Raw genomic sequence first — 20,065 nt, 5'->3', positions numbered from 1 at the left:
CTTCACTAAAGGCTGAAGGAAGACTGTTCAAGTTCCTTCCTTTATTGCCATTAAAAATACAATTTTTTAACTAGAATAATATGTGAAAAACAATTGTCCCCTGTCCTAGCCTCTGTACTATTAGAGGCTACCTTTTTTTTTTTAAGCTGTTTACTCTCATTTATTAATAAGTTGTTTCTATTGCTTTTTCATGATATAGCAATTTCAGGCATTATTTATGGACTTTCTTCCATACACACACACACAGCCTCTCCCTCCCAATATCTCAGTATAATTATCATAGTCCTTTATTAAGTCAATATTCAGAGTGTTTACAATAACTATGTAAATATTCACAACTGAACCATGTACTATTATGATGTCATTTCTTCTGTTAACCTATTTGTGTTTTTCCAGGAGTTAATACTTTTTTTTCCTCTCTTTATTTCCTGAAATAGTTGTTTTAGAACTCTGTCTCTTTAATGCAATCTGGACTGGTTACTTTCTAGGCCTACTTGCCACCTGTTATCCTGGAACTTATCTTTACATCACTCTTAAAATTCTCTTTGCCTCTTTCCTGTTTTGGGTCTCGTGTTTCTCCTATTTTTTTTAGCCTCCTGAGAAAGAGTACCTGGGAAGTAAAAACTTTCTGAGATTGTGCATAATTGAAATAGATCTCTAGTCTATCTTAACATTTCATCAGTAATTTGGCTGGGTATAAAATTGTAGGCTTAAAAAATTTTAAAGTCATAGCTTGTTGTTTTCTTGTGTTCCATTGCTGCTGTTGAAGTCCAAAACCATTCTGAGTCTTCTTTGTTTGTATGTGACCTTCCCATGAACCAAGTGAGCCACCCAGGCACCCCAGAATATTATTTTTAACCCCTGAAATTCCATGATAATGTGCCTAAATAAGTTGTTTTGCTTTTTAATTTTTTTTAACGTTTATTTATTTTTGAGACAGAGAGAGACAGAGCATGAACGGGGGAGGGGCAGAGAGAGAGGGAGACACAGAATCAGAAGCAGGCTCCAGGCTCTGAGCCATCAGCCCAGAGCCCAATGCGGGGTGAGATCGTGACCTGAGCCAAAGTCGGACGCTTAACCGACTGAGCCACCCAAGCGCCCCATTGTTTTTTTAATTTAAGGGCACTTAATGAAAGCTTACAAGCATGAATGCTTCATGTCATTTAGTTCTGGAGAATTTTTTAAAATTATTTTCTGGACTTTAGGTAAAAATAGTTTTCAAGTTAATTATGCTTCCCAGTTCTTGACACACTGTCAGCAAACCATACAAGATCCTTTAAGTTTTTCTTTGATTTTTGAGCCCTGTTTCCCCATTACCGTTTTCAGTAGGCATTCACTGCATTGTGATTGATATATTCCTTGATTATATATGAATCATTGAATAATTGTGAAATATGTAGTGGTGTGTGTGTACATATTTAGTTTATTGTGTTATAGACCTTGTCCTGTTTCTTACTTTTTTTTATTCAGCATTGTTTTAGAGACTTTTCTGTTTTGTTGTCTGTACATATAATTGTGTGTGATGTAATTCCATAATACACATCTGGCACATTTTATTTTTCTTTCCCACCTGAGTTGCCTTTCTGGCATCACAAATACACCATGGTAAATATACTCTTGTACATTATTGTGGACCTGTGTGAGAAGTTCTCTGGGATATACACACAAGAGTGGGATTCCTGGGTTATAGAATAGGAGAGCTAGTTTATGTGCCTAGTAGAAGTATAGGAGGGTTCTTGTTTGCCCACATCTTTGTCAGTACTTGTTTTTTTTTTTTTTTAATTTTTTTTTTCAACGTTTATTTATTTTTGGGACAGAGAGAGACAGAGCATGAACGGGGGAGGGGCAGAGAGAGAGGGAGACACAGAATCGGAAACAGGCTCCAGGCTCTGAGCCATCAGCCCAGAGCCTGACGTGGGGCTCAAACTCACGGACCGCGAGATCGTGACCTGGCTGAAGTCGGACGCTTAACCGACAGCGCCACCCAGGCACCCCTGTCAGTACTTGTTTCTATTCAACTTTGTAATATTTGCCAGCAATGGATATAAAGTGGCATCTCACTATTTCAGTTTACATTCTCTGATTACTAATGAGTTTGAGCATCTTTTGGATCCGTTCAAGTTTTCCCTTTTGAAAATTGTCTATTTTGTCCTTTGTTTCTCTTTCCTTTGGGTTACTGTCTTTTTGGTTTGCAGAGGTTCCTTGTGGAGGTTAGATTTGAATGGTCTGTTCCTTTTAGGCTTGGAAAATATCTTCTCTAAGCCTGTCATCTTTCTGTTAATTTTGCCTATAGTGTCTCTCATTGAATGGGTGTTCTAAATTTGATGCCTTGTTTCTTTGATAATCCCTTCCTCCTCAATTTTTTTTGTTCTCTCTTGGAATTTGTATTTGGGTATTGGAACTCTTAGGCTGTTCTTTTAATTTTCTTTTCCTTCTTATTTTCCATTACTTAGTCTTTTTGTTCTGCTTCTTAAGAAATTTCCTCAGTATTATCTTCCAACCTTTCTATTGAGTTTTTAATTTCTGTCCACATTTTAAGTTTCTTAGAGCTCATTCTTCCAGTATCTTAAAATTTTTTTTAATGTTTATTTAATTTTGAGAGTGAGAGCACAAGCAGGGTAGAGGCAGAGAAAGAGAGGGACAGAGGACCCAAAGGGTCTCCATACTGACAGCAGAGAGCCTGATGCAGGGCTCAGTCTCACAAACTGTGAGATCATGACCTGAGCCAAAGTTGGATGCTTAACCGGTTGAGCCACCCAGGTGCTCCTGCTATAGTATCTTTATATTGATTCACAGACACTATAATCCTTCTGAAGATAATAGTTTTTAAGTTTTCTCCCTCCCACTCCCATTTGCTGTTTCTTTAAGTTCCTTTTTTTGTTTCTATTGTTGTCTTTTCTGTATAGAGGCTTTCCCCAGCCTTCATCTTACAGGGTTTGCCCATTCATATTTAAGAGTGAAGTGCCAAAAATGGAATTGAAAACTCTGTAGGTGTGGCATGTTGAAGGTGGCCACTTATGGGAGGAGGGGACACTTGTAGGTCCTTTCTCATGGTCTCATCAGTTTCCTGGATCCAGAAAGAGAACTTCCAGCCTCTTGCCTGGAGGATATATATACCTGGCTGCTATGTTTTGAGAATTCATCTTAAAAAATAGCTGGGGTTCTCACTGTTCATTGTTTTCATGTAATCCTGTTTTCTGTATGGCACCTGTACTTAGAGTCTTTAGTTTGGTTTCTGCAGAGCAATCCTCTCAAGAACTGTAGGGTTGGGGAAGGGATGGTTGCTGGCTCTAAACAGTGGGGGAGGAAATCTGGCTGTGATGACTGTAGATTTTCAGCTAACCTTCTAGGTTTTAGTCCCATTCCTGTCTACCTTCAAAGATGCCTGTGAAGCCTCCTGCTTGTGGGCAGTGCGAATCAGCTTTTCTGCAGGTGTTTAGGCTTTAGAGTTCTCCACTTTGCTAATAAAATATCATTTAACCATTTGTTTTACAGCTTCTAACAAGGTTTTGACATCTCATCTGTGATTCTGTTTTTTTCTATCCCGTGGTTCATTCCTTTAAAAAAATGTTAATAATTTTAGCATCGATTAATCTACCAGATTTGCCATTTTATTTCTTTATATAAACTTTTTCTATTTGAGTATAGTTGACACACAATATTATATTATTTCCTAAACTCTTTATTTTCTGATCTGTTCATTCTTTCCACAACATTTGAGGGACTGCTGTATGCTCAGTGCTATGCTTAGTATACATTTAAAATATTTTTAATTTAAAATTAAATTTTATTTACTTATTTATTTATTTAATGTTTATTTATTTTTGAGACAGAGAGAGACAGAGCATTAATGGGGGAGGGTCAGAGAGAGAGGGAGACACAGAATCTGAAGCAGGCTCCGGGCTCTGAGCTATCAGCACAGAGCCCGACGTGGGGCCCCGAACTCACCGACCGTTGAGATCATGACCTGAGCCAAAGTCGGATGCTTAACCGACTGAGCCACCCAGGTGCCCCTAAATTTTATTTATTATTATTATTATTTTTAATGTTCATTTTTGAAAGAGACAGAGTGTGAGTGGGGGAGGGGCAGAGAGGGAGACACAGAATCCAAAGCAGGCTCCAGGCTCTTGAGCTGTCAGCACAGAGCCTGACATAGGGCTCAGACTTGTGAACTGTGAGATCTTGACCTGAGCCAAAGTTGGATGCTTAACTGACTGAGCCACCTGGCACCTCTAAAATTACATTTTAATTTTTTTTTTAACATTTATTCATTTTTGAGAGACAAAGTGTGAGTGGGGGAGTGGCAGAGAGTGCCAGTGAGACACAGAATCTGAACGAAGCAGGCTCCAGGCTCTAAGCTGTTAGCACACAGTCTGATGTGGGGCTTGAACTTACAGACTGCGAGATCATGACCTGAGCTGAAGTGGGATGCTTGACTGACTGAGCCACCCAGGGGCCCCAAAAATTGATTTTTAAAAAGAAAATTTCTGAGGGGCGATTGGGTGGCTCGGTTGGTGGAGCTTGCAACCCGATCTCGGGGTTGTGGGATTGAGTCCCATGTTCAGTGTAGAGATTATACTTAAAAATAAAATCTTAAAAAAAATTATAATTTCTGATCTTTAGTTGTTAATATGTTTTGGGAAGAAAGGTACATCCTATATGTGCTGCTTCTTAATTTGAAATGTGAAAACCCTCATAAGTGCACATGTGATAGATATATTACAGAACTAATAAGTTCAGTAATGAATATGAATTGGATTAAGGCAAGTTTGTAAAGTTTTTTTTTAACATGAAGGAACTCTACACCAATTTTTGGGAAAGATTTATCTAAAAAAATCCAGCTACAAATAAATAAGGGAAGAGGTAGTTTTTCTTAAAGATCTAAAGTATTCGATCAGAACTTTGATGAAATAACAGAACACTGAGATGACAAAATTCTTGCCAAAAGTAAAGAAATTTCAGGGTTTTAGGTAGGCTAGGAAGCTTCACTGTAGTAAATACATGCTTTCAGTTCTAGTTTTTGAAAGTTTTCTTATTGTATAAATAGTACAGTTGCTTACTGTAGAAAATTTGGAAGGTATAGAAAAATATTAATTTGCTCTTAAAGTATTTGTATTCCACTTTAAAAATATAGAAAATAAGTTGGGTTTTTGTTTCTCAGCATCCAGATTTTTCATACGTTATTGGCCAGATTTTTCCCATGTTAGTGTTGTTTTTCTCATTTCTCAGAATATTATTATCATTTCCATAACCAAGCCCTCAGTTTGGAAGTTTTAGGTTTACAATTTTTCATTGTAACAATCACAATGCAGTGAACAGTCTTACACATACTGCTAATTTTATTTCATTTGGGTGTATTCCAAAAGTAGAATTACTGAATCCTAGGGTATGGATTTCTAAATATCCTTAGTAAATATTTTCCTTTAAATGTTTGGATATTGAGAATGTCTTTGGTGAACATTGCAAGTTGGGAATCTGTAGATACTGGAAGGTGAAGTCAGAATTCAGGGTCAAAGGTTATAGTCAACTTCTCAGTGGAAGAAAATTTGAAGCTGGGACATGAGAGAAAATAGAGATTTCTATTTAGATTAATGGGGTTAAAGCTATAAGATGGAACCAGAGATGAGCACCTATGAATTATGTCTACAGCATTGACTTTTCACAGGAGTGGCTTAGGGCTGTGTTTTCCAGGCTTTGCCCCCACTGAACACTAGAATGTTGTCACTAAAATAAAGGAACTCTTTGAATCATTTTACAGGAAAAAAATGAGTAGAATATTTTCAGTTTTATTTTTCTTCTCTAATTTTTATTAAAATATTTTAAAGGGGCCTGCTACCACTTGATTAGAAGTTGGTAAGAAAGGAGTAGTATTTACAAATGAACTGAAAGGTTTTTTATACTTAATTCATTTATGCTTAAATTTATAAATCCATAACCTATTATGTAATCATACTTTGTGGTTTTGGTTTTTTTTTTTATATTAAAAGCATGTCATGTTTTCTAATTAAATTATGCTTAGTTTATATGATTAACTGTATTAGTAATTTATGGTGTTTCACAAAGAATATTGTGAATGTTAAATATTTAGAGTTTTTAGTGTGTTGGGATTTACTGACTGGGTGGATTGACTCAGAACAGTAAATACATGTCATCTTGAATATAATAAAATATAAAAAGACGTACAGTCAGTATGTTGGGTAAACATTGGTATAGGATGAAAAGAATATTGAGTGAATCAAGGTCAAGAGATCTTGTAGGACAAAGAAGTTCAAATTTGATCTGAGATATGCCAAAGACTCACTCTGGGTCCTTAAGCTTGAGGTAATACAGCGAAAAAGGTGTTGAGGTTAATCAGAGAGCTGTATGAAGGATGAATTGAAGAACAGCGGAGTCCCAAGGTTAAGGAAGGGTGGGTTAGAGTTTTTTCAGTTATGTGGATATTAGGATGACAAGGACCTGGACCAGACTGGTGGCAGTTGAGAGTGGACAGGGGTAGATAAAATCAAACACTTGGGATAGAATAATAAGGAAAATTTGATAATTAACTAAATGGACATGAAGGAAAAAGTGGAAGATTTCATTTTGGAAGAGTAGAGTGCATTCTGTTTTACCACCAGTTTTGCATCTGGTTTTTAATTTTGTTGCTTTCTTGGCTTTATTTCCTTAGAAACCATGGAAAATTAGGCACGATGGCTTTAATTGTTAAGGCTCCTGGTTCCTGAGAGAGTATTTTGAAAAATTATTGACAGTAACTTAGGTTTTTTAAATTAATTGTGTAGGTGATAATACACTAAAAATAATTGCTTAGGGTTAGCAAAGTTGTTCATACTATTACTTTGTTATTCATCTTATAATCCTGTATAGATTTTGTTTCATTTCTTTGTTATCAAAGTTCCTTTCAATCCAATGTAAGCTTAAGTTTCAACTGTATTTTGCATTGTTTTCCAGTAAAGCTTTTGCTTCACTATAATGTTTTTCAGTTGCAGAGGCGTATCAGAATTTACTTGGAAATCTTTAAAGGAAAAAACTAAACACCAGAGACCATACTGTGCTTCAGACTTATTAATCAAATTCTTTGGAAGTACAGCTGAGGTGCCTGTTTTTCAAAAAGCTCTCCCACATGGCAGATGTAATTCCCTCTTTTCTCCATAAGGAGGGCGAACCAACCAATCTCAGTTATCAGTAGGGATGTAGAAATATTTAAGATTTTTTATTTTAATATAGACTTTTTTTTAGAGTAGTTTTAGGTTCATAACAAAATTGAATGGAAAGTAGAGTTCCCATGTACCCCACTACCTTCCCCACCATTAACATTCGCATTAGAGTGGTACATTTGTTGTAATGAAACTAACACTGATACATCATTATCCAAAGTCCATAGTTTACATTAAGTTTGCATTCATTCTTTGTGTTGTACATTCTTTGGAGTTTTGACAAATATATCGTTGCTGGTATGCACATAATCCAGTAAAGTATCATACATAATAGTTTCACTGCCCTAAAAATCCTTTCTGCTCTGCTGTTCGTTCCTTCCACCCTGAAAACCTTTGGCAACCACTTATCTTTTAACTGTTTACATAGTTTTGTCTGTTGTAGAACGTCATTTAATTGGAATCATACCCATGTGTTTTTTCAAAATTCTCAATGTGGCAGATATATCTCTGTACCCCACAAAAAGGAGGAGAGGAAGATATTATATTAAATAATCTCATTTATGTATAGTGGCATACAAATTTTTCTTTTATGTTTTTTTTAATGTTTATTTTTGAGAGAGGGAGGGAGGGACAGAGCGGGGGAGGGGCAGAGGAAGAGGGAGACACAAAATCTGAAGCAGACTTCAGACTCTGAGCTGTTGGCAGGGTCCGACCTAGTGCTCTAACCCACGAACTGCAAGATCCTGACCTGAGCTGAAGTCTGATGCTTAACCAACTGAGCCACCCAGGCGCCCCATATGGGTTTTTTTTGTTTGTTTGTTTCTTTAATTGAAGTTGTAGTTAATACAATGTTACATTACATTCAAATATACAACATAGTCATTCCACAACTCTATACCTATGCAATACTCACCACAAGTGTAGCTACTATATGTCACCATACGACAATGTTACAGTACCGTTAACTATATTCCCTAGTGACTTCTTTCCCTTCCTTCCATCCCTGTGACTTATTCCATAACTGGAATTCTGTATCTCCCACTCCCCTTCATCTCTTTTATCCATCCTCTCACTCCTCCATCCCCTCTGGGAAACCACCAGTTTGTATTTATGGGTTGGTTTTGCTTTTTGTTTTGTTTTTTAGATTCTACATATAAGTGAAATCATAGGGTATTTGTCTTTGAGTTATTTCACTTACCATAATCTCTAGGTCTATCCATCTTGTTGCAAGTGGCAAGATCTCTCTCGCTCTCTTTTTTTTTTTTTTTTTTTTTTTGGTTGGCTGAGTAACATTCCACTGTGTATATATACACCACGTCTTTATCTATTGGTTTATTGTCTATCAGTGGACACTTAGCTTCCTTTCATACCTTGGCTGTTGTAAACAATGTTGCAGTGAACGTAGGGTTGCACATATCTTTTGGAATGAGTGTTTTCGTTTTCTTTGGGTAAATACCCAGTTGTGGAATTACTGGATCATTTGGTGATTCTGTTTTTGATATTTTGAGGAACCTCCATACTCTTTTCTACAGTGGTTACACCAGTTTGCATTTTCACCTTTTTCTCCACATCCTCTCCAACACTTGTTATTTCTTGTCTATTTCTGACAGATGTTGGATAATAACTCACTGTGGTTTTGATCTGTGGTGTAGAAATGTTTTTGAAGTTTTTTTAAATGTTTGTTATTTTTGAGAGAGAGAAAGAGAGAGAGAGAGAGAGAATACAAGCAGGGGAGGGGCAGAGAGAGAGGGAGACATAGAATCCAAAGCAGGCTCCAGGCTCTGAACTGTTAGCACAGAGATGTGAGACTCGAATCCACAGACCACAAGATCAAGACCTGAGCCAAAGTCAGATGCTCAACTGACTGAGCCACCCAGGCACCCCAAAAGGGTGTGAAAATTTTAAAGAAAATATTAACATAGAGTTTAAAAGGGTGATACACCATGACCAAGTGTGTGTATTCCAAGAAGCAATCATTCAATATTAAGAAATCTATTAATATCTCACCATACTTAATAGGTTGAGATAGATAAACTTGACCATTTTAATAACTGCCAAAAAGTCATAAAAATTCAACACACATTTCAAGTTTTAGAAACAAGTAAAATAGATATGAATGGGTGGTAGGTGCTTAGATGTCATTTTTCAAGATATCTCAAAACCATACTGCAACACAGCTGGAGCTAATAGATTGCTGGTAGGAATGCATGATGCTATAGCCACTTTGGAAAACAGTTTGACAATCTTCTGAAGTTAAACATACTCTTATCATATGACCCAGCAGTGTCATTCCTAGTTTTTTACCCAAGAAAAATGACAATATTTGTTCACACAAAAACCATATGTGAATATTTATAGTAGCTTATTCATAATTACCAAAAACTGAGAACAACCCACATGTCTATCAGTTGGCAAATAGATCAAATGTGGAATACAGTGGAATACAATTCAGCAATAAAAGGAATGAATTATTGATAGATGCAACAAAATTGATGAATCTCAAATTAGTTAATACTGACTGAAAGAAGCCACATTCAAAAGGCTACATACTGGGTGGTTCCAATCATTTTACATTCTGGAAAATGCAAAACTATAAGGATAGAAAATAAATCATTGAGTGCCTTGGGTTGAGAAGGGAGTGGATTTACTAGAAAGAGACCTGACAGAACTTCTTGTAGTAAAGGAAATGTTCTCTCTTTGTGTTTACTTAAATGTTAAGTTTTACTGAATGTAAATTATAAATCATACCTCAGTAAACCTGGCTTTTTAAAAAATGTTTATTTTGAGAGGGATAGAGGGGTAGAGAGCATGCATGCATGTGTGAGAGCCATCCAGGAGCAGAGAGGGAGGGAGGGAGAGAATCCCAAACAGGCTCTGTGCTCTTAGTGCAGATCCAATGCAGGGCTAGATCCCATGAACCGTGAGATCATGACCTGAGCTGAAACCAAGAATCAGATGCTTAACCAGCTGAGCCATCCTGGTATCTTGTAAATACGTATTTAATTCTTCACCAAGAAGACAGTATTGTAAAGATGTTGAGTTTCTTTAACTTACAGTTAGAATGTTATCTAAATATCCAATGACTTTTTTTAAAGAAAGAAAAGATTGGACTAAGAGTTACTACTTTTTTGGCCTGGGAACTTCTTTACGTTCTTATTGAGGACTCCAAAGAACTTTTGTTGATGTTATTGTTTTATATCTGTTAATATTTATTATATTAGAAATCAAAACAAATTTTATGTAAAGTGTTTTTTAATGTTTACTTATTTATTTTGAGAGAGAGAGAGAGAGAGAGAGAGAGGGGAAGGGGCAGAGAGAGAGAAGAGAATCCCAAGCAGGCTCTGCGCCATCAGCTCATAGCTCCATATGGGGCCTGACCTCATGAACCGTGAGATCATGACCCGAGTTGAAACCAAGAGTTGGATGCTTAACTGACTAAGCCAATCAGGTGCCCCGAATGAAATATTTGGAACACAGAAATACACAGTACACACTCTATTAAGCGTCAGAGTAATGATGTCATCATGTCATAAAGCTTCTGAAAAACTTATGAGTGAAAGTGAAAAATAGCATAGATAGTATCTTAGTAATATTATGAAAATAGTTCTCATGAAAAGCATTTTTTCACATATGATATTGTCAAATACAGAAAAGTTTGAACCAGTTTTGAGTTTAATGATGGTGGTGGGCAACTTCCTCCTACATGCTCGTGTACATTGGTTCAGCATTTTAGAGAGTACTTTGACTCTCAGAATTTTAAATGCACGTGCTTTAGACCTTTGGGTTACACTGTTTAGAATTCATTAATGGATATAACTGAATGTGTGCAAATACATGAAGGAGAATATTGGTTAAAGCATTATTTGTGATAAGAAATTGGAGACAAACCTAATTGTCGTTAATGTTTAGTGTCTAGTTATTGTATAAAAATTACTTTATTAAAAATAATTTATAGGCATTGAAATGGAAAGTTGTCCAGAGTTGAAGCAGAAGTGCAGAACTGAGTGTATAATTTCCCCATCCATGTACAATAAAAACCAGAAGGATGTGTGTATAACCAGTTTTTGAAAGGATATGCAGAGAACCTGATGGTGGTTACCTTTAAGAGGAAGTACATTTCCATTTTTCTGTTTATGCCCTTTCGTAGTGTTCATTTTTTTAAAAATGTGAGCTATTTATTTATTTAAAATTTATTTATTTTGAGAGAGAGCGAGAGAGCACGTGTGCGTGCACAAGTTGGGGAGGGGCAGAGAGAGAGAGAATCCCAAGCAGGCTCTGTGCTGGCATTGCAGGCGCCTGCTTGTGCACTGCCAGCACATAGCCTGAAGCGAGGCTTAAACTTACAAACTGTGAGATCATGACCTGAGCTGAAATCAAGAGTCGGACACCCAACCAACTGAGCTGCCCCAAGCCTTTTTATAATTTGTAAGGCACAAGTGCACTCTAAGGATGATAGAAATTATTAGTTTGAGTGTTGAAATCATTTGTGAGTTCTCAGATGCCACCATTTAACAGAAAAAGAAAGAAAAAACAGAGAGGTGCTGGCATTTCTCATGTCTGTTTACTTTTGCAGAGCAGTTGCTCTAATCAAATAGGACTTCTTGATATTCTTCATCAGTTGTGCTTTCTAACATCTGTGCTTTTTCTTTGTACTCTTCTGTTTTGTGCGTCTTTCTCTTTTAACTTCAACTGCTGAAATCCTATCTATCCTTTACAGCCTAACTGAAACACCATCTTCTCTATGAAGCTATCCCTCATCACTTTAGTCAGAAGAGATCTTTTTTTGAACCTTTGGAACTATTTATAGGCATTTCTTCATTACACAAATATCAGGTGTGAGCTATATATGGGCCAGACAGCGGGAGTATGCTTTCATCTTTTTTTCTCTTCACCTTATAAGGTAATATCCCCATTGTGCACATAAGGAAACCGAGGCTCACAGAAGTTTAGTATTTTTTCTACGTTGCCGTACTAAGAAGTAAATTTGAAAAGAGAGCTTCAAGGCTAGCCCTCTTCTCTGGACTTGCTTCTTAAGTCACTTTAATAAACAGAAGTAAGTGAATAGTAGTTTTGTATGAATATTCCTTCCCTGTTAGATTTTTTTATATTAAAAAAATGTTTGCAATAATTTGAAAATTTCAAGAAGTGTATAAAAATCTCCTTTTTACCCTTCATCCACATTCCACATTTTATCTTTTACTCCATTTGTTTTATCATTTATTCTTTCTTTCTGTATATGTGCATGTGTGTGTATTCCTGACATTGCTTTTCCTAAATTATGTGCCCTTCCAGCTCCATGTTGAGTGTAGGCTTCCAGTTATTGAAGTCTAATTGGCTTTTGGTATTGTTAAACTTTATCCAGGTCTTGCCCTATTACTATAGACTTTTTCCTTTCTCTGACCTAAAACTTCTGATTCTTACAATGCTGTATTGTGATATTTCAGAGCCAAAATGCTGTTTGCTTCAGGAATCCAGCTTTTTTCTCTAGATCATTTGTCAGCACCATTAAATGATTCCTTCAGGATTATTTGCAAATTCTCATCTGCATTGCCCCCGCCTTTCAGTCTAGTAAAACTAAATCTGACAAAATGCCACTGGGTATATATATCAGTCTGCTTAGACTGCCGTAAAAAATACCACAGATTGGGTAGCTTAAACAACAGAAATTCATTTTATACCAGTTCTGGAGGCCAGAAGTCCAAGATCAAGGTGCCAACAGGGTTGGTTTCTGGTGGAACTTCTCTTCCTGACTTGCAAATGACCACCTTCTTGCTGTGTCCTCACGTGGCCATATTTGTGGGCACATAGGGGGTTAGAATGGGGGAAGAGATTTCTGGTGTGTTTCTTCCTCTTTTTTTTTTTTTAAGTTTATTTATTTTGAGAGAGAGTGTGAGCAGGGAAGGGGCAGAGAGCGAGGGAGAGAGAGAGAGAATCCCAAGCAGGCACTGCACTAGGGCCTAAGTCAGCATAGGGAACCCAGTGTGGGACTCAAACCCACAAACCGTGAGATAATGACCTGACCTGAAATGACCTGAAATCAAGAGTTGGATGCGTAACCCACTGAGGCACCCAGTGCCTCTTTTCCTCTTCTTATAAGGACACTTCTCACCCTCTCGTCCTCTTTTTATAAGGACACTAGTCCTACTGGATTAGGGTTCCACACTGATGACATCTTAATTAACCTTAATTATCTTCTTAAAGGTCCTATTTCCAAATATAGTCATATCGGAAGTTAGGGCTTCAATATATATACTTGGTGAGGGTGGAGGAGTACAGTTCAGTCCATAACAGTAGAGCATCAGGTTTATAATCGGGAACGTAGGTTCATATCCTTGCTGTATCTTATATTATGTAACCCTGGCCAAGTCACCTCTTTTAGCCTCCTGAGTCCTTAACTGTAAAGGATGAGAATAATAATTTCTTGCCTCATGTGTTTGTTAAGAGATTCAGGTAAAATAGATGATGCAGCACAGCACATTATAAATCAAATGATTCTGAATTCAGGTGTGCAATAAAATCATCTTAAATGGAACTCTTCTGTGAATTCCAGTCTGACTGCACAAGGAGCTCTACAGACCCACTCCCTAGTAAAAGTGGGAAAAACTTTAAAAACAGCTGTTTAAAGCTTCTGGAAATGGCCCTAGGCTTCTATTTGGAGGGAAGGTTTTCTTCTTGGGAGGAGCAGGACATCAGGATTTCTCTTCCCACCCCCAGGTGCCTGATGCTGATGCTAAGTTTTGGTATATGTGGTGGAGAGGTAGTTCTGGTGCCACCCACCCTCCTACCTACCTGGACAAAATACTCAGCGCCTGTAGGGGTTATCACTCAGAGAAGCATGCTATTGTCTGTACTCCCAACTTGAGAGCCCTAGTTCAGAGATTTGGTTGGGTGGTTAGGGAGAAAAGCGGGTCATAAAATAGCTCCTCATCTCTTCTTCAAGGAATTAATTTACAAGGGAGCACTGATAAGAAGAATAGCTGACTTCTCAGCAGAAACAATGGAGGAGAGAGGCAGTGTAATAATACATTTTAAGTACTCAAAGACAAATACAGTCAACCAAAAATCCTATATATCCAGCAAAGCTATCTTTTTAAAATGAAAGCGAAATGAAGATTTTCCCCAGATAAACAGGAACTGAGAGAGCTTATTACTTACAGACCACCTTGCAAGAATGCTAAAGGAAGCTTTTTATCCTGAAAGCAAGTAATCTCAAGAGAGTAATTTGAATCCATATGAAGAGTACCAGTGAAGGTAATTATGTAGTTTTAAAAGAGAATATAAGGACATATTTTTTCTCCTTTTTTCTTAAAACTGATTCTTGGGCTTATAAGGTGTGGAAATGTAGTATATTTGTAGCATATCTGTCAATAGCACAGAGGAAGTGAGTGGAGGCAAAGCTATGTCAAGCTAAGGAAATGAATATAGGTGATTAATTATTACAGTGCATTATTAGGTTTGTAACATTAAATATATCTATAACAATAATACCATCAAATGGAGGAAAAGGCAGTAGAACTATATAGCATAGCATTTCTATATCTTACTGGAATTAAGCGAGTAATAAATCTGAAGCTAGTATAAGTCTGAAGTTAAAATGTTATATGGTAAGCCCTTGAGCAGCCACTAGGGGGAAAAACTAAAAATACAGTGAAAAAGTCATTAAAGAAATTTTAGTGCTTCATTAGAAAATTTTCACCTAATGCAAAAGAAAGCAGTCAAAGTAATGAACAAAAAAGACATGAGACACATAGAAAATGAAAAAGCAGTTGTAAATAAACTGTAAGTAATAACATTAAACATGAATTGATTAAATTGTGTAATAAAAAAGGCAGAGATTTTCAGAGTATCCCAACTATATGTTCTCTACGACAGATGTACTTTAAGTTTAAAGATACAAATATATTTAAAGTATAAGGATGGACAAGATCTATTAATGCAAACAGCAATAACAAGAACACTGGAGTGGCTATTATAATATCTGAAAAAATAGACTAAAGCAAAATATGTTACCAGAGGTAACTAGTAACTAGGTTACTAGAGGTAACTAGGCATCTGAAGTGAACGTGGGACATTTTCAAGGATAGATCATATACTAGGCCACAAAACAAATCTTAATACATTTAAAAGGATTGAAATAAAAAAGGTGGTCCTCTGACCACAATGGAAAGAAATTAGAAATCACTAATAGAAATTTGGGGAACTCACAAATATGTGGAAATTAACACTCATAAATAACCAGTAGGTCAAAGTAGAAATGAAAAGAGAAATCAGAAAATACTTTGAGAAAAATGAAAATGAAGTTACTACCTAAGAAAACAGTGCTTACAGGGAAACTTCTAGTGATAAATGCTTATATTAAGAAAGAAGAAAGATCTCAAATCAGTAACCTTCCATCTTCAGTCACTGGAAAAAAGAGCAGCCCAAAACAAGCAGAAGGAGAGAAATAATAAAGATGAGAGTAGAAATTAATGAACTAGAAAATAGAAAAACGGTAGAGAAGATTAAGGTAACCAAAAACTGGTTTCTTGAAAAGATTGACAAAATTGGCAAACCTTTAGCCAGACTGACCTAGAGAAAAAGGACTTAAATTAGTAGAATCAGAAATTACTGGGATTGCAAAAATGGAAAGGATTATAAAGGAATACTATGGACAACTGTATACCAATAAATTACATAGCTTAGATAAAATGGACAAATTTTTAGAAAGACAATTGCCGAAACATTTATATGGACACACTGAATAGTAGACCTATAGCAAGCGATGAGATTGAATTAATCATAAAGGTACCCACAAAGAAAAGCCCAGGCCCAAATGGTTTTACTACTGGATTCTACCAAACATTTAAAGAACAATTCTAACTCTTCCTAAAAATTGAGAGGGGTAATACTTCCCAACTTGTTTTATGAAGCTGGTATTACCCTGATACCATAGACATTACGAGATAACTATAGACCACTATCTCTTATGAAGATAAACACAAAAATCCTCCAAATACTACCAAACCTAATTCACCAACATATAAAAAGAATTTTATGCCACAACCAAGTGGCATTTATCCCAGAAATGCAAGGTTGGTGTAAAGTTCACAAACCAATTAATGTAATGTATCAGTAAACAAAACAAAAAACAAAAGTCACATTGTCATCACCAAAGACATAGAGTTTTTGACAAAATCCAACACTCTTTAATTGATAAAAACATTAAAAAAAAAATGAATAGAAGGGAACTTTCTCAACATGAATAAAGACACCTATGAAAAATTCAAAGATAACGTCATACTTAATGTTGAAAAACTGAATGCTTTTCCCCTAAGATCAGGAATAAGACAAGAGTGTCTGCTTTCTCCATTTATATTTAACATTGTGTTAGAGTATCTAACTATGGTACTTATAAAAAAAAAATACACAAAGTCATCAAGATTGGAAAGAAAGAAAGAAAGAAAACTGTCCCTGGCGGGTGACATGCTCTGGTATGTAAAAAATCTTAAGGAATCCACTAAAAAAATATTAGCGCTGATGCACAAGTTCAGCAAAGTTGCAGAATACGAAGTCAGTATACAAAAAAATCAATTGTATTTCTATAGACTTATCATGAACAATCTAAAAGTGAAATTAAGAAAAAAATTCATTTGTAATAGCATCAAAAAAATTAAAACAGGAATAAATTTAACAAAAGAAGTGTAGAACACTGAAAACTACAAAATATTGTTGAAAGATTCTAAAGAAGCTCTAAGTAAATAGAAAAACATCCTGTCTGTGGTTTGGAAGATTTAACATCAAGATGGCAATACTCCCCACATTGACCTGCAGATTCAGTGTAGTCCATATCAAAATCCCAGCTCAGTTCTTTGTAGAAATTGACAAATTGCTCACTCCTAAAATTCACACGGAATTGCAAGGTGTCTAGAAGAGCCAAAACAATCTTGAAAAAGAATAAAATAGGAGGACTTATACTTCCTGATTTCAAAACTTAACAAAAATGGTACTCAAGATTATGTGGAATCAGCATAAGGGTATACATACAGATCAATGGAATAGAGTTGAATAAAACCATATAGATATGGTCAATTTGATTTTCAACAAGGGTGTCAAGACGATTCAATGGAGGAAGAAAAATCTTTTCAACAAATGGTGCCTGCCTGGAACAAATGGGTAGCCAGTTATGAAAGAATGCATTTGGACCCTTACCTCATACCATATATAATAAATCACTCAAAATGAATGACTGACCTAAATGTAAAAGCTAAAATTTAAAACTCCTAATAGGAAATTTAGGATTTATAATCCCTAAGTATGACACTAAAAGCATAAGGAACAACAACAAAAAAATAGATTGATTTGGACTTCATCAAAATTAAAAACTTTTGTGTTTCAAAGGACACCATTAAGAAAGTGAAAGGACAACCTACAGAATTAAAGAAAATATTTAAAAAATATAAATCTCATAAGGATTTCTATCTAGAATATGTAAAAAATTCTTACAACTCAGTGATAAAAAGACGACTTAACAATGGGTGAAGAATCTGAATAGACTTTTTTTTTTTTTTATGGAGGATATACAGTTGGGAAATAAATTTATGTGAAATGACAGCAGATACCAAAAATTGTAATAGTAATTGTCGGCGAGGATGTGGAGAAATTGTCAACCCTTATGCCCTGCTGGTGGAAATGTAAAATAGCACAGCACTTTGGAAAAATATTTTGGCAGTTCCTGAAACGATTAAACAGAGTTACTGTGTGACCCAGTAGTTCCATTCCTAGGTATATACCCAAGAAAAAACATATGTCTACATAAAAACTTGTCCACAAATGTTTATGGAAGCATTATTCCTAATAGCCAAAAAGTGGAAAGAAAGAACCCAAATGTGTATCAGCTGATGAGTAGATACAAAATATAATGGGGTATATCCATATAATGGGATATTATTCAGCCGTAAAAAGCAATAAAGTACTGCTATATGTTGCAACATAGATAAACTTTAAAAATATGCTAAATGAAAGAAGCCAGGCACAAAAGATCACACATGTGATTCTGTTCATATGAAATGTCCTGAATAGGAGTGATAGGCAGATGGTATGCAGTTTCTTTTTGAGGTGATAAAAATGTAAAAAAAAAACCAAAAACGTGTGGTGATGGTTTCGCATGGCTGTGAAAATACCAAAAGCTATTGACTTGTACACTTTAATAAAGCTGTTAAAAAAAGTAACCCATTTCTGGTGTCCCTACAGAGTGAGGGTGGGCATGTATATATTTAAAAGGCTGAGCTATTGGAATAACAGAGCTCCTTACCATAAGCTAAGCTCATTTGTTCCCTTCCTCTCTCATTTTTGTAGAAATCATGACCACCCCAGGAAAAGAGAACTTTCGCCTGAAAAGTTACAAAAATAAGTCCCTGAATCCTGATGAGATGCGCAGGAGGAGGGAGGAAGAGGGACTGCAGTTACGCAAGCAGAAAAGAGAAGAGCAGGTAAATCCTTTTACCATTTTAAATTTATTTTAAAGAACTTAATGTTAACATATTAAGCCTGAAACCACTTCTATTTTAGTTTTGATGGTGTTGGATGTGTGTGTGTGTGTGTGTGTGTGTGTGTGTGTGTGTGTGTGTGTATCCCCTGTATCATAAAATCAACATGTTTTGGGAGTCCGGGAGAGGAGGTGATGAAAAGTAGAATACAAGAATAAAGAAATCTCTCAGGTTCTCATATTCCCAATACAACCACTGTTTAATATTTTGGCCTATTTGTTTTTAGTGTGTTTTATTTTTCTAAAGTTGGAGCTTCCTTAAGATTTTATGTGCATATTAATGAATTCTCAAGTGACCAAGAAAACACTGCTTTTCATTACAATCTTTGATTTGAAAAGTTGTAAACATAGATTAAAGAATAGATAGTGAACCTTATAAAATCATGCTACGGATTCAGTAATTGTCAGTAGCAGGCCATAGTTGGTTCATGTCTGTCTATCTTTATGTTTCTTTATTATGTAGTATTTTAAAGTGAAATCTCAAGGAATATGTCTTTTTACCCCTAAATTCTGCAGGCTTCATTAGGACATTGATTTTTTATCTTTTTTTTTTTTAATTTTGGTCATTTTTAACTTGAGAACATCTGAACATCTACAGGAGAATTTGGGACTCTCTCTCATTTTACCTTCCTCTAAAAATGCTTAGAATGAACAGTCCATCCCCATCCCTTTTGGCAAAGAGATTTAAAGACATTTAGGTGACTTTTTTTTTTAAGTTTATTTATTTTGAGAGAGACCAAAACAGCGTGAGTGGGGAAGGGGCAGAGAGGGAGACAGAGAATCCTAAGCAGGCTCTGCACTGTCAGTGGAGCCTGATGTGGGGCTTGAACTCATGAAACCATGAGATCATGACCTGAGGTGAAACCAAGAGTCAGATGCTTAATTGACTGAGCCACCCAGGCGCCCCTAGGTTACTTTTTTTTTTTTTTTTTTTTTTTTTTTGCTAAGGAGAGATTTTTGAGCTTAGAAGGACCATTTGACCCCCACACTACAAAAGCTCCATAAAAGGCGAATAAATGACTCAGTCCTTTCATACCTGAGAAATACGGTAATCTGTCATAAATATTTTGCAGTTAACAGTGAGCTGTTTTCAACATACACTGTTTTTTTGAGTAACGCTGCATGGAAAATCCAAGTAGTTAAAGTCTAAGAGTACATTACAACTTCAGTGTTGTTTTTTTTTTTTTTGTTAGGGCTGTAGATGTTTGAATCAAACAGTGTCATTGTTACTGTTATTTTTGGGCAAAGAGAGTTTGTAATATTATAATAAAGTTTATATTAAGTGTAGTAAATTAAGTTATGAGTTACCACTTAGTCATAAAAGGATGAGTTTCTCTGGGTTTCTTATTACCTCTTTATTCATCTCTGTGTCTTGAGGTGGAATCTT

At 35.9% G+C, this 20,065-nt stretch overlaps 1 protein-coding gene across 3 annotated transcripts in view; it reads left to right on the top strand.

The window, feature by feature from the left end:
• The window catches only part of KPNA1 (karyopherin subunit alpha 1), a 70,078-nt gene that overhangs the window by 3,476 nt on the left and 46,537 nt on the right, over positions 1-20,065 (top strand). Inside the window, exons 2-4 of one of the 3 annotated variants that reach the window (XM_027060989.2) lie at positions 12,055-12,207; positions 14,312-14,405; positions 18,489-18,622. In XM_027060989.2, coding sequence (XP_026916790.1) covers positions 14,387-14,405; positions 18,489-18,622 — 153 coding nt within the window. In that variant the 5' untranslated portion in view covers positions 12,055-12,207; positions 14,312-14,386. Of the gene's footprint in view, positions 1-12,054; positions 12,208-14,311; positions 14,406-18,488; positions 18,623-20,065 lie in introns of those variants that run through there. The other 2 variants (XM_053220930.1, XM_027060990.2) reach the window with 2 other exon arrangements.

The sequence above is a fragment of the Acinonyx jubatus genome, chromosome C2, assembly GCF_027475565.1.
Source record: "Acinonyx jubatus isolate Ajub_Pintada_27869175 chromosome C2, VMU_Ajub_asm_v1.0, whole genome shotgun sequence".
In the NCBI taxonomy this organism is placed as follows: domain Eukaryota; kingdom Metazoa; phylum Chordata; class Mammalia; order Carnivora; family Felidae; genus Acinonyx; species Acinonyx jubatus.
This window is presented reverse-complemented; position numbering and strand designations above follow the sequence as displayed.